The 15929-nt window shown below is 42.1% G+C and overlaps 1 protein-coding gene across 1 annotated transcript in view; it reads left to right on the top strand.

Moving 5' to 3' along the window:
- Dnah11 (dynein axonemal heavy chain 11) overlaps positions 1-15929 on the top strand; it is a 316498-nt gene that overhangs the window by 198102 nt on the left and 102467 nt on the right. Inside the window, exons 55-57 of the mRNA XM_036205362.1 lie at positions 3461-3622; positions 10724-10957; positions 15365-15511. Coding sequence (XP_036061255.1) covers positions 3461-3622; positions 10724-10957; positions 15365-15511 — 543 coding nt within the window. The remainder of the gene's footprint in view (positions 1-3460; positions 3623-10723; positions 10958-15364; positions 15512-15929) is intronic.

Here is a 15929-nt window from a genome sequence, read left to right as displayed (position 1 = left end):
AATTTCCCTTTGGACTTACTACAGGTTATCTGTAAAGTTGTGCAGACCATTTTTAGAAGAAAAAAAAATAGAGTAACCAATAATTGTAAACATTTTCACAGCCTCCTAGAAAAACCTTATAAAGTGTTGTTGCCAGGAAAATTCATATACAGAGAAACCCTGCTTTGAAAAATAAAACAAAACAAAAATCTGACTGGAAGGAATAGCTCTGTGCTCTTTGAGTAAAACTAGAAACTGCTGAACAGTGAATTGGGTTAACAGTCAAAGCCTTAGGCTAACAACACCCTATCCATTCCCTTCTCAGGAACTGTGAATGGACAAGTATATGTGTACAACTGAGTTTCCAGGTACTAGTTTAGATGACCTATGATTCCTAACATTACTGAACGTTTCCATTTCGTTCTGTGTATAAGACCTGTACTCTGTGAGTACTTGACCAACTGCAGAGTCATTGAGAAAGTAGCCAGATGCAGTGGCACACGCCTATAACCCTAGCACTTGGGAGCTTAGAAAGGACAATCGCTATGAGTTTTAAGCTATTATGGGCTATATGGTGACTATCAAACAGCCAAGGTTACATAGCAAGACCAGGTCTCAAAATACAAATAAAACCGAACCTGGAAGATGTCTTAGCACAAACTGCTCTTAGGACTAGAGAGTGGGGTTCCCATCACCTATGTTCAATGGCTCACAACCACTTGTAACTCTACCTTCAAGGCATCCTGTGTCTCTGGGATCTTCAGGCATCTACAGAGACATGCACATACACACATATATACATGCACATAATTAAAGAGAAAAATGAGAAATTGAAATTTTTCATTTCACTTAAGCATTGCCGTGACAAAGTTAAACTAACCTTCTGTCCTTCTGGGTGTCAGATTGGCCTGGAAGAGCTTAATCCATTTTTGCTCATCATGGCACAGCATACGGTAAGATTCAATTTTCTTTTTCTTCCCTACTTCTCTTCCTTCACCTCTCCTTCCTCCAGCAATTCCTCTTCCTCCTCCTCATCACATGTGCTCACAATTTTCATGATACACATATTGATCACATGTTCATTATTGTCATACTATAAGTTGTAAACCAACTGTTCAAATACCGCATGTGCTAAGAAAACTCTGGTGACAGTGTTTGACCTTTTTAAAATTACAGTTCAGGCCTCCCTTAGGTTTCTCCTTCCAGCCTTTTCTTCTCCCCTTCCCCCAAGAAGCTGGCTTTCCATGTCTGATTCTCTTCTAGTCACATGATTTTAGAGGCTTCTTTTGAGTATAACAGGCAGAGAAAAACAAAACAGAATATCATACTTGAGGTTCCAAGTATTTTCCATGATGTCTATATTTATTTCTACCCTTGTCATTGGCATACTGTTAAGAATAGTGTAGAGAATCATGTCTGAATCATGTTTATTCAGCCTTGGGAGAAAAATACTCTCCTTGTGTTATTTCATTGGTATGCTTAAATCATTTATCAAAAGATAATATAACAAGATTTTTCAAAAATCTATTTTTCTTTTCTATAATTGAAGATATTTTATTGTGTTTTGTTATTAATAAACAAGGATTGTATTCACATAATTTCACACTGGGATATGCACTAGATAAAAAAGACCCATGGCTCCCAAGAGATACTCTGGGAGGTGATTGTAGATTTCTATACAGTCCTGGCATCAGGAAGTCTGCAGGACAGCTTGGCAATATATGCTTTCAGAAAGCAATAAAAAAACCGATGGACAGATAAGAGAAAAATATGCATGAACAATGGAATGTTATTCTACTATAAAAAGAAAAAATCTGGCCATTTGCCACACCATGGATGACCCTTGATGGCACTGTGACTATTTCATGGTCTGTTTATGAGACATCCATTGAGTTAGACTTGTAGAAGCTAATACAGTGTCTGCTAGAGACTAAGGAGACTGTGAGAAAGTCTCTGATCGACAGTTAAAGAGTTTCACTCTTATGTGATGGAAAAGTTCAAGAGATGCACATTCTGCCCATAGCTGATGATACCATCCTACACACTAATAAAATGTGAGAGTGTAATCAGTGTGCCTTCTTATCACAATAAAAAATTAGGTTTTAGGACTTGTCTATCTTGAATTGTTGATTATAGCAAATAAACCTGTGAAATGAGGTATTATACAGGTTGATATATGCTAGAGTTTTTTTTCTCACATAGATTTTAAAAAATGCCATAAGTAAAACAAAACCATATCCTCAGACAGTGACATCACCTGCTGCCTGACCTCAGCCCTGGAACCTCGAGGGCCTCATTTTCTACCATCAGCCTGTCCTGAGAAGAAGTGAGGCTCTCTACTCAGGCTTTTCCCAGCTGACAAAGTCTTCAGGTCCACAGAGACACAGGGGTGGAGAGTCCTTGCAGCTTCCTGTGTTTTCAGGCTCCCCCTGACCTTCTTCTCTGACAGTTCTCTAAAACTCAGGACCCTTGAATGGGCATGACAATGGGGTCACATCTACTCTGCTGACTATGAAGAGTTCCTTGCATCCAAACTCAGGCTCGACTGACAGAATCCCTGGAATACAAATACACAGTTGGCCCTTCCCAACATCATGTCCTCATCCATGAATCTCACCCATTGCGGACTGAAAATATTGGAAGAGAAACACAACTGTACTGTATGTGCACATACTTCTTTTCCTTTCTTGGTTGGTAAACAGCACAGAATAACAACTCCTTACACTGCTGACCTTGTCCTAGGGACAATAGTTAATCTAGAAGTAGTTGACGGATGTAGGTTTGATCTGTGAAAGTAGCACACCTTTCATGTAAGCATTCTGAGCACTCTCTGAGTTACGCCTGGGTTTTCCTGAATTGATCCTCAAAAGGTCCCCAATACAGATTGATAACTTGTTCAGGTATTATTTAACTTTTAAATCATTAAGAAGCTAGTAAAATTTTCAGCTTTATAGCAGAAACTTTCTCAGCAGGAGCTTATTTACCCAGGTTTTAAAATTTCCTCTCAAAATCTGAGGTGAGACTAAAGCAGGTATTTTGACTTTAAATGCAAATAGAAATTGGTGTAATTCATGATGATAAAACTGGCTTTTTTGGTAAAGGGTGTTTCAGATTTGTAGTGCCTCCTGAATTACAAAATGGACAGAATTTGAAAGTGAACATATTGACACCCTTACCTCAGGGTGACTTACTTTTATGTGACTTGTATTAGGGAATAAGTTAAATGTCTCACTCCCAGTGTTAATCATAAGCCATGTTCAAAAGAAGAGGAGCACAACTGAGGAAGACACAACGGCACTTCTGCCTCCCGGAGGAGCGGAGGAGCGGCCATGCTGAAGGTCAATGCTGCCTTGCACCAGTGGCCTAGCTGGGGTAGCTGACCAGTGTGGCTGGCCACGCCCCTTCTCTCATTGTCTGAGAAGACACACTCATCACTCTTCTGACCTGTCCCCACTCACCACTCGCGCCCTTGTCTCCACAGATGGTGTTTTGTTTCTCACCGGTTGGCCACACACTTCGAGTTAGAGCCCGGAAGTTCCCAGCCATAGTTAACTGCACAGCTATTGACTGGTTTCACGCATGGCCACAGGAGGCTCTGGTCTCAGTAAGCAGGAGCTTCATTGAAGAAATAGAGGGGATTGAGGTACGTTGTTGTGTCAGCCTGAGGTAAGTAGGCACCCAGGCATGCACAAGTCACAGTGCACTACTGGCAGGCAAATGTCAGCCATTTTCAGTTTCTAGATCTTGGTATCAAATATGTATATATTAGCTGCTTTTATGTTGTTTTTTCATGTTTCTGCTTTTTGTTGGGATTGGAACTCTGGTCTTACAGGGCTGTGGGTTATGTTTGTTACTTCTCAGTAATGCTGGGACCTCTGATTACGTTTTCAAATGTCTGTGTGATATAAGCGGCCATAGCAAACTACCCATCATTCAGTTATACAGAGTAAAGAAAGCAACCGTGGAGCAAGCCCCCAGATTTCCCAGATGGGAAGTTGGGGTCTGGAGCCCTTCTCATTAGAGAGACTGTGTTGGAGAGTGTCTCCCAGAGAGCTTTGTCCTTACCTGCCTTTGAGCAATAAGGTGGGAGTGCCTGGAATAGGCCTAGAATTACTGGAAGCAACTGTCCAAGTCAAATGGATTTGGGGACATAAGAATTTAATGTCTCAATCAGCCCTCATCTTCCCTTTACTCCACAGACCATGACCATCCCCTTCCAAAACTCATGGCAGTACTTTGTGAAATCCTATATCCGTGGGGGTCAATGGTTAGAATCTGGGTACACTTAAACAGTTGACTGGTTAGCACGCAGTTAGCTTTATTGACTGGTATCATTTTTCTTTTGCTTCTGCTTAAAGGGAAACCTACATAGGTGTGTACATCACAGGGATGGTAGCAAGCATTCACTGCTACATACAGTATTTTGTAGAGAGAAACCCACCTCTCCTTTAGATTTTTTTTTTTCTCTAAAAATATCTGGGAGCATTTGCCTGTCTCCTTTCTCCTTCTCCACAGTCACATGACCAGCACATACCTAAGGAAACAGAATAGAAAATAGGCCTTCTGAAGTTGGGAGTTGGAGCGGGGGATTAGACCTTCATATCTAGGGAGCCATTAATTATGATAAAAGTAGTCATCGAGTTCCTTGAGCAGTCGTGTGGCTTCTCAAATTGCTGAAGTACTGGGGCATCATCTTGTCTTCCATCAGTGAGAAGAGGGGCTCGAGATTCTGAATCCAAGGGAATCAGCGAGCACAGTGTTTGAACAGCAGACTCCTAGCTTACTTAGTTCATTTATTAGGCTGAAAATGGAAGATGTGAACTGGTTTCTGAACGTTGCTTTGATTTTCTTTCATTGGTAGGAAATCTGAGCTAGCAGCTCTGTGGAAGCATGACATAGCCTCAAAGGCTGTCTGTCCATCTGTCCATCTGTCTCGGGCTGTCCTGGGACTGCATCTGCTGCTTCTCAGCAGCTCAGCCTGGTCAGGGACCGCTGACACCTGCTGGACGAGGCAGGCTTTGCAGTCCTGAGGGCCGCACAGGTGCTGAGCTCCATCTGATGGTGTCATGTCGCCTCCTATAGGATCTTGGGTGCCAAATAGAAATATTTTCCCAGCATTCCAGCATTTCTATCAAGCTGAATTATGCCTGCAAACAAATTAGCCAGATGATTTCCTTTCAGTGTAAGATGCTTATTTAACTCCCCCACCTTCCTAATTTGTCACACAGGAGCACTAATTATAATTCAGAGTGCAATGTGTCCACATTCTTCTAAAAACATGTGTCTTTCCTGTAGAGGTCAGAAACAGCTTTTAAATTTTTGAATGAGTGCTAATTTGATCACTTTCTTAGTTTTAATTTCCATCATTAAGACTGAAAGTTATATGCATAATTTGGGCACTTCTTAATTATTGACCTCATTGGGCAAGTGGAAGGTACTTATACAAGGTGACCCCCTTTGGCCACAGAGAAAAGATTCATTAGCGACAAGCCATTTTATATATGTTGACATGTAATTCCCACCAGTACATACTCAGCACCTTGGGCTGTGGGCTGACTGCATTTTACAAAATGGGTATGCTATTTTTTCTATTACCTGATACAGAACCTAATGACAGCTGACAAGCAAATGACCAAAACAGTTTGACACTTAAGAATCACTATGTTATCCACCAGACACTCGTGTCGACACACACACCTCTCCCTGGAAATCAGGAAACAGTGATGGGAAGGGTGATAGAATACAGGAGGAAGGGATGGTCCGCATTGCTAGGAGTGGGGCTGCAGACACAGAGGGAAGCCCATTGGGAACAATGGGGTAAGGGGCTAGCACACAGATTCCAATTAAGAACGTGTGGGGCAAAAAGTAGAAGGTATCAGGGCTCTAAAAGAAAAGCACTGGTTTTGTTTTTTAAGTCAAAATGGTCTTAGAGGTAGTTGAAAGCAGGGCCATATGAAAGGAGAGATTTTAAATGTAAATTTAAAATATGAGCCATCTGGTGAGGGTGAGGTCTGTGCTGGGAAATGTGAGGATGGAAGCATTTGTTTCAGATGTGGTGGCTGAATGACAGAGGAGGTCTGTCCTTCTGGGGTGATACTTCAGTGTGGTCTCACAGTTCAATGGCATTACAATTAAATGCAGTGTTCCTGCCCTGTCTGCTATCCAGACCTGAGAGAGCATAGCGTGGACTGGCAGGGGTGACCCACTCCAATAGGAAAGTGACCTCTCTGCCATATTTATGCTTGATATTTCTCCAGTGGTCTACAGATTCTTTTTTAAAACAATGTACCACACATGTGTATGCCTATATGTATGCAAATACACACACACACACACACACACACACACACACACACACACACGCATACAGGCACACACATGCCAAACAGGAGGGCATTACATTATCTCTTCAATGATAGCTATGTTATACTGATGATTTGGGCCACAATTTTTTCTTTGCAATGTCAGTTACAAGTATTACTGTTAACTTAACATGTACAAAGTTGACCGTGCCTTATAGTAATCCTACTTGGGGAAAATGCCACTGGAAGAGGCCAAATAATAGCATAATTTCTAAAGTAAAACCTGGCCCTGCTGGTAGCCCTAGTGAACTAGGTTTGGCCCCGCATACTCAGTTCAACAATTAAAGAAACACAGAGTGTCCCAGTGATACCCCAAGCCTGTCTTTAAGGCACTAACATAAGCTTAGGTTTAAATAGAGGGCACGAGGTTTAAATACTGAGGAGGTCCTGGTCACGGTGTGGCCCTGCCCATCATGTCTCAGCTCTGGTCTGTCCTGCAATGGAGTCTGATAAGCTGTCGGAGCTGTGTGAAATCTCTCCCTCTTCTAGCTGTCCCGGGGCTTCGGCCTTTCCCTAGCACTGGATTCCTGGGGAAGTTGTAATTCTTTGGAGTCCATTGTTCAACAGTCTGATAGCTGAAGAGAAGGTCACACACATCCCTTTAGAATACCTGGTCTCCTACAGGGTGGTGATGTTAGAGCCATTTTGAAGTATCAAGACAAACCCCGAGGAAGATCTCTGAGACCTGCCTAAACATCACCCTAGCTTCAGTTTTGCCTTCCAGTGAGTAGGAAAGGCAGCCCCATCGCTGTTCAGACCCATTCCCACTCTCCTTTACCCATGCACATAAGTGTGTCATTACATATTTGTCCCTCTGCACCTGGGAATCAAATTTAGAATAGAGTTATTAAATGAATACTGTTTCCAAGGTCTTTACAGCTTTCTAAAGTTTAGGAACCCCTCCACCTTAAAGCAGAGTCCATTTTTTATGGTAGCCCAGGAATCTGGTTGTGTCGTTCAGCTAGTACCAGCTCTACGTGAAAGTTCATACTTCTGTGGCTTTTCTGGATGTGCTAGCCTCAACAGCGCGCGCACACACACACACACACACACACATAGAGGAATGAATGAATGAATGAATGAATGAATGAATGAATGAATGGGACGAGGGCAGTCAGGCCTTCCTAGGTTTCTGGACCCCTCAGCACATCAATCCTTAGTCACTTCCGTGTTGTGAAGAGGCTCATGGAGCTGCCTCTTCTAATAGTGGACACTCACCTGGAAGTCCAAGATTAAAGACAAAAAGTAAAACCACGTGCAGAGAGAGCTGCTTTGGATCAGCACTTAGCACTTGTTGAAATGCTGTACAGAACTCTATTGCCTGCACTGTTCATCTCTCTGATCCCAGCCTTGTGAGAAGGGCCTGTCCTTGTCTATGGCCAGGTGGTGGCTGGTGGTGACAGCTGGAGGCTGATAGCTCACTGGGAGGAGGCCTGATGTGGTTGGATTCCAGAGCCCATTCTTTACTTTTATTGCATTTGTGTAGTTGTTTTGAAAGCATGGAAAAGGAAAATTGAGAAGGAACCCTTTTTGTGGACAGTAGGAAACATGAGGGCTTACTTAATTTTTCAGACCTGGAAATGTAACCTAGGCCATAGGATTGAAGCCCTGTTGCTGCCTCAGTAGTCCCCATGTTGGGGTGACCTGGTGCTTTGAGGAGCTTAGAGATGCTCCAATAGAATCCTGCTCCTTTCATGTACCACTAAATTCTCTTTAACAAGCTGCTTTGCTTTAAGAGTCTAATAGACTTTTACCAACCCCCAAAAGAACGAATTACAAATAACAGATTTTATAATTTGGTAGTTTTACATTTAAAAAGCTCACACAAATAATTGCTGAGAAAACATTTTAAGACTCCCTACAAAGGTATGACATCATATGTGACAAAATTCTCCTAGGTTTAACTAAAACAAACAACAGAAAAACCCTTTCATCTCTTCTGTTTTTCACATGCCTTTCTTACAAATCCAAATTTAATTTTATAAACAGGTATAGTCTGCTTTGCTGCTCTTGGAAAGAAATAAAATATTTAAACACACACAGTTTGCAGTCACCCTTTGATGGCATCCTCAACAAGGAACACTGAGCACTGGATTGAAGAGCGAGGCCTCCTGAGCACTTGGTATGGCAGTGACAGCCAGTGCTGGAAAGGCATCCCACCAGGCACCATAGAATTTATGTTTCTGTGTTTACAGCTAGCTAACTGGGAGACTGGAAAATAAGCATTTCTTTCTTTGTGTGAAGAAAAACCGCAGTCTTATCTATGCATTGAATTCTGCAATGGAGACAGCATGGCTTCCAAAGCAGTCTTAGTGGGAAAGCCACAGATTTAGAGCCATTTCATAATGGCACTCCGCTTATTTTTATTTTTGCCTTCACCATGATTGGCTGCAAAATGACCGCAAAGTGGTGTCGACTGGTTCCCCTGAAGAGGCAAATCTGGCAGAAATGATGATCTTCCCTGAGTCTCTGGAAGTGTAAACCACAGCACTGTGCTGCCACAGCCTTCCACGGCCCTCTCTGCTCCACAAACTCCCCCCCCAGAAGAAAACTGGAGATAAATGAATGGCAGAATAAATAATTTATGCTAATGAAATTACTGCAATTAGTAGTTCTACAATGACCCTTTTAAAAGCCACAGCTGTTAGTGTCAGGAAGTGCTGTCACAGCTGACCTTATCATAAGAGAAAGTGACAAATTGAGAATGCAGGGAAGACCAGTCACCAGTCATCAGAGGGGTCTGTTCTGGAACGATTCGCGTTTTCTGAAAAACAGTGTGAATTACAAGCAGCTGCTCCCTGGCTCTGTGAGTCTCCCATGCTGTGCCATTTTGTTAAGCCCGGTAACAATAGTCATTTTGACCCAGTGAGACAAGTTCCATCAGGCCACTTCCAGCTCTCCCGGAAGCCACTCTTTCCATCCGAGATTTACAAATGAAACTGTTGTTAAGAGGAGCTTTCAGGGCTGCTGAGGAGCCTCCTCATAAGGATCATGGTTGGGTAGAAGCCAGGGTATTTTGGTTTTTTTTTTCTCTCTATAAGGAGGTTACGCTTGGCTGAGGAGGTATTTATCTGTATCATAGGAAGGTACCTGTGAAAGTTCCTGTAAAGCAAGATGGGACACGGAGCAGATTTGTGCATAGTTTTATTGGAGTCAAGCTGTTTAGAAAATAAAATTCTCTACGAAATATGATGCATATGACATTTATAGACTTGCTCATAAATTTTATTTTCTGAGTCCACTAATTGCTAATAGGCATGCATCTTGAATCCCATTGAATTCAGTACAATTCAAGATTTACATCCCCATGTTTTTGCTTTAAACATACGTTCTTTCAATTACTCTGAAGACAGATTTTCAATCTACCCAGTGGTGCACTTCCATGAAGATTTCACATCCCTTTGGGGTTTGTTGTGATGTTAGGAATCTCTGTGTTTAAGGACACTGCAGAGGAGCCGCTTTGTAGTACTGTTCACAACTCTGGTTGCAATATTGATGGTCCGGGTTTGAAACATTTAACTGCATCATCGGCCACTTGTGTGCAATTTTCCTGAAGCTGCCTGAGCGTTATTGACAACAGTTTGGTAAATTATGTGTGACTTTGCAAAGAGTTGGTGTAGCTCATTTAATTCATATTAATTGATTTTTTAGGCTTCCCTTGATTAATTGAACCTGGTTCATCTTGTACAGAATGCAATAAATAATCATTAGAATGAGGGAGATGTGGCTGTACAAATTAAAAAGTTAACTATTCCAGAAGTCACAGAGGACACACAGAAGGGACAGGCAGGGACTCTGCAGGGGAGAAGTTTTCTGCTTTGTGTTTTGTGTTTTATTGATGTTCACTTCTCCAAATAAGAATAGAAATGACCATCAAATTTTCCCCTCAGAATGAGTGGTTTGGGTATCTTACCCATCCATTTTGTTTGACATGGATTCTTATAAAACTCTGTTTCTCTGATTCAGCTTTTTTGTCCCCCTGGCTTTATATTGATTCTTTTGGTCTAAAGTTCAGCAATAGAGATTTGCTGAACTTTAGGAACATCTCCCAAAAAAAGTATCCTTTGGAATATTGTCTTGCATTTTCCATTTTCCCCCATATACTTGATAGATCAAGTTGTGAAGATCTGGGCTTTTGTCCATTCTGTTTGACTTCTGGGTTTGGTTGTGTGAGGAGGCTACGTGCCCTACAGCAACCCTCCAGCCCTGTGGGTCTCTCATGAAGATTAAGTAAATTTCCCTAGCTTCTACTAGGTAATTGGTCCTGGCTTTTAGAAAGAAAATACTGTATAATTTTTGGTGTTTTTTTTTCTTCTTCTATTTTCTAAATTATATTTTAAGCTTGAAAGGATTTCATGAGAAATGTAATATCTGTGTTTCAGCCACAACACAAAGATTCTATTGGCCTTTTCATGGCTCATGTTCACACCAGTGTGAGGGAAATGAGTGCCTGGTATTACCAGAATGAGAGAAGATACAGCTACACTACCCCAAAGAGTTTCTTGGAGCAGATATCACTATTTAAGAGCCTGCTGAAGAAAAAACGAGAAGAAGTCCGCCAGAGGAAGGAACACCTGGGGAATGGCATCCAAAAACTACAAACCACAGCCTCACAGGTGTGACCAGAGGGACAGAGCACCTCTTTCAGAGGGAGCCTCTGTTCACTCACAGAAAACAAGGATTCCTCTCTCTTTTTTTTCTTTCTTGGCAGTTTTTTTTAAGATTATCATATAATTACATTTCCTCTTTGCCTTTCCTCTCTCCAAACCCTTCCCCATTCTCCTTCAAATCCATGGCCTCTTTTTTCACTAATTATTGCATGCATGTATGTATGTACATATATATTTCTAAATACAACCTGCTCAGTCTATATAATGTTAGTTATATGTATGTTTTCAGGGCTAATTGTTGATACTGGACAATACTATTGGTGGGCTCTTCTCTGGGGAAGGACACTTCCTCCCTGATTTCCCTGGTTGCTTGTAGTTCTTTGTGTAGGAATGAGGCTTCCCCCATCCACTTTGGCATGTCTATTGATGGTCTTCTTCAGCTCATGTTTGGACAGTTGTAAGTATAGCTACTGATGTTACCAGGAGATACAATCTCACAGCAAACTCCCTGATCCTCTAGCTTTTACAATCTTTCTGCCCCCTCTTCCACAATGTTCCCTGAGCCTTAGGTGTGGAAGTCTTTTGTAGATGTGGATACATTTGGAACTGGGCTCCACACTCTGCTTTTGATTGGTTGTGGTTTTCTTATAGTCTCTGTCTATAGCAAAGAGAAATTTCCTTATGAGGAGTGGAGACCACACTCACCAGTGGGTATAGGACATATGTTTATAGATTGTTGTCCCTAGAGATGGAAGGCAAATCTCTATTGCTGAAGACACTATGCACTTCAGAAACAGAGCCCAGAGCCAACCTGAATGTCTCCTTCCTGAGTAGTAGCTTTCATGGTACCAGAAGGTGCCATGCAAAGTTACAAAGAAAGGGAGGAACCAGCAGTCCTCCCTAGCTATGATGCCTATGAACCACATTAACAACCAGCATGGCACAGTAACCCCAAGGATACAATAGTGGCACACATATCTTGGCAATAACAAACAGTTCTCTAACATGACTTAAGAACCACATAGCAATAGTGAAACCATGCCTGGTACTGGAAACCCAGCTTACTGTTCAGTGCTGGTGAAGTCATGGTTATTGGAGGAGAATTCATAACCACTACTTTACTAAACCAGCATGATCACTAATCCTCTTGAAGCAGTGTTCACCTAGTTATCTAGGATGTCTAGTTTTGCCTTGTATAGTTTGAAGACAGAGGACACACTTGCTTTTCTGAGTAAGGAAGAGATTAACCAGTTACTTTTTACTCAGCTGGTTTGAGGACACACCTTCTTTTCTCAGCCTGAAGCTGTTTAGAACAGTGTGGATTTAAAGGGAAACACTTTCCCATTTCCTGTCTGGTCCCTGACTTCTTGGGCTCTGGCTTGTAGTCGGGGATTTTGCCATTTTGTCAGGATGGAAGTAGAATTCTTTGTTGTCTTAAACACTGAGCCCCTGTGAGGATGTCATGCCCTGACTGATGACTGGGGAGTGGCACCAGGTTCTGTACCTCTTCCTGACCTCCAGGTCTATGTCCCTATGTTAGTCACCAGCTCTCACAGACATCCTAGTCTGTGTCATCAGGCTCCTTCTACATCAGAGCACAGTATCCCAACTTAAAGAGTAAACCAAGAATTAGCACAGGGAAATCAAAAATCAAATGAGACAGATATCACACTGCAGTGTCAGGGAGGAGGTTCAAAGAATTTAAGATGGAAAGTGTTAGAGGCTGAGACCCAAAGCTTGTCTGTGCCATTCTAATGTTGTATGTTGTCCTTGGTGCCACACAGCCTCAGTGGGCCAGGTGAGAAGGATTAGGATAAGAGTGTGGGACATCAGTAAGCAGCCTGGCCGTTCTCTATGCTAACTGGGCCTAAGCTACACTGAAATCTGAACATTGCTGGTGACTATCAAAAGATCCATCACCAGACCCTCCCAGGTGTTTCCTGAAAGACAGTGTTTTGTAGTGACAGTTGTCCCTAAGAGGGCTGGGTGGCCTATCTGTGCCAAGGCTAAAAATTAGACAAGGCTTGGTTGAGAACATACATTAGTGCCTGTTCTCTCTGAGGGGCTCTCTGGCTGTGATCTTCCAATACCTTACTCAGTCTTTCCCACGTAGTTTCACATGTCAAGAACTCAGGTTTGGTGAAATGCTGGAGTCAGTGAGTAGTTGGCTGTGACTGGGAAAGAGAGACTGGAGGGAAAGAGTTTTCAGAAAGGCCCCTGAAGTGTGTCCATACTGTGTGCCTGCTCCTTTCCCTTCCTTTACTCTCCTGTTATATACATCATCTTACACACCGTCAGCTTATCCTACTCTCTTCTCTTAATCTTTTCCCACCTGCTTCTCCTCCCCTAAATCAAGACCTCTTTCTACAGTAAAGGTTTCCTAGGAGTCCTGTTGATTAAGAAGGTGAGAGAGAAGCTGTGAGCTAAAGCACTTAGGTTCCTTTGAATGATGTCCAACACTGAACCTATTGACTTTGCCCCAGGAAATAATAGTGTTGTCACCCAAATTGAGCTGTCACTTTCCTTGCCTTTGGCAAAGAAAAATAATGTGTCTACCACACTTAGAATTATCTTCCCAAGGACCAGAGCTAGAGGCAGATAACACATAGCATCTTGGATATTCCTAGAAGTGGTGATGACACTAGAGAGACACTAGAGAGAGGGAGAGAACCCTTGGCTTCTTAATTACCCCATCTAGGTGTTGACCAGTTGAGGATGGGGAAGAAGAGGGAGGAGGAGAAGCCAGTCCACTATCTCTGCCAAATACAGGACTGCCTGGAGTCTTACCTGTTCCCCTCAGCCAAAAGCTAGAATAGGAAGGAGCTTTATGAAGATACATGAAGCCTTGGGTTAAGGAATGTAGCCAAATCCTTTTTTATTAGGTGTTTGTACATGGAATGCTTCCAATATCAGAAGAGTGGTTGAAATATTTAATAGTTATTTGGCAAGTTTTATGAAAACCAATTTATTACATAAGGGATGCATGGTTTCCACATGTGGAGAGTTGAAGAATATTGGAGTACAAGACCAAATTGTATTTGAGACAAAGTACCTTTTTATCTGGATTAGCCTACCTGAAGCACAATCGGCAGGTATGTTTTAAGGTCAGCTGCTTCCTTAGAAGCTGGGGTAGGATTTGAAATTTTATTACCACCCCCAACCCCCAATCCCATTCCCTTAGATGATGCTTTGGACTGTGGTCCCACAGAAGACTAATTTCAATGGCTAAAAGAACAGAGAAGCCAATGTGGACACACAAAAAAGCCAAAATAATCAGTCCTAGTTTAAAATGCAATGGTGTATACCATGGTCATGCTACTTGGGTAGAATGTAGATAGATGACTGTGGTTGGATGGGGATCCCAAGCTTACCTGGATACAGTGCAGTGGGATGTGCTCTGCAGACAAAGCCACCAAAGTGTCCTTATTAGTTGAGTCAAAATAAATGGTTATGACTGATCCTTCTGTCTATGAGCTTAAGAGGTAGTGATTATGCTTATACTCAGGGGAAGAAGAATAAAGAACAGTTATTACCGTTTCATATGCTTTTGAGGCTGGGGTCAGAGTCTTTTAAAGTCATTATCTACTTTACGTCTGCTTTATTTTATACAATCCTCCAACTTAGGAACCAAATGGTACCTGCTGAACCCAGGACAATCTCGGCTGAAAAATGGGCAGAATCACCCATTTCAACTGACATATTTGGTGATGTCACAGAAATGTTGTTCCACAAGAGCTAAGTGGGGCTGTTCAGTGTAAGCCAAAGAAGAAAATGTATATTACTCACTGGGTTTCTGTAACTCATGTTGTTTTGGTACCCAAAGAGCACACACAGTCTCCCCTCCACCCCCGCCTTAGTACTAGGTTCTGTATTAGATGGTCTGTGTTGCTCTGCACTGATACCACAGAAGGTGAATAAAATGAAGAAAGTCTTATTCTGTGTTGGGTAAGAGGTAAGACCAGCCACAGTGCAGTGAGCAGCCAGATACTCTGTAATCAAAGACAGCTCTTGGCTTTAAGTTATTCAAACTTACAGCAGCTTCCCTTTGAGAGTACAGGAGAATATCCCAGCAGTCACTAAGCTCATTGTCCCATGGCCTTTGTGATCTTGAGTCTGGAGTCCTGAAGTGTCAAGCGCTCTGATAGATACCTTTGTTAGTATTTCCCTGAGTATACAGGTTTAGTAGCCAAGATAAACTCTTGCTGACACACAGTAATCCTGTGTCCTGAAAAGCAGCATTCTGCTTTCGTCATGTGGAAAAATAAACAGAGCTACATTTTGGCAAATGAAAGTAGAAGTAAAATCAGGGTAGAAACAGATGCATGCCAGGAGCTGCTAGGGCCCCCCAAATTCATGCTGCAGACAGCTGTGTTCTCATTAGAAGTGGCTCCAAAATGACAACTTTTCCTTCAGGTGGGGAATATGAAAGCCAGGCTGGCCTCTCAAGAAGCCGAGCTCCAGCTCAGAAATCATGACGCCGAAACTCTGATCACAAAGATCAGACTTCAGACGGAGAAAGTGAGCCGGGAAAAGGCCATCGCCGATGCAGAGGAGCGAAAGGTCAGACTCATTCCACCATTTAGAGTGCTGAGCTATATTTAGCACAAAATAAACCTTTGTAGGTGAACAATTTTGAACAACTTCCTCTCCAGGGAGCATAAAGTCTAAGGAATTATTATAGTTACACATGTAACAGCATTTCACACCATGATTACCACTTGACCTTTCTTTACATTATGCATTTTCTCAACCTTTTAGCTCTTTAATGATATGAAAGAACAATAAATACTGAGCTCATTCAAGCATATAATGGATGTGGATCTTGCACATCAGGCCTATTTGTAATACAGTAAAGGTCAGGGAGTCACCTCGGAGGTTTCTAAAGGTTTCCGGTTTTTAGGCAAATTGAACAACTCAATTGTTAACAAAGCCCATTCCATCACTTTGCGAGATGGTTTTCAAGTTTTGCATTTTAATA

Source organism: Onychomys torridus, chromosome 14 (assembly GCF_903995425.1).
Source record: "Onychomys torridus chromosome 14, mOncTor1.1, whole genome shotgun sequence".
In the NCBI taxonomy this organism is placed as follows: Eukaryota; Metazoa; Chordata; class Mammalia; order Rodentia; family Cricetidae; genus Onychomys; species Onychomys torridus.
This window is presented reverse-complemented; position numbering and strand designations above follow the sequence as displayed.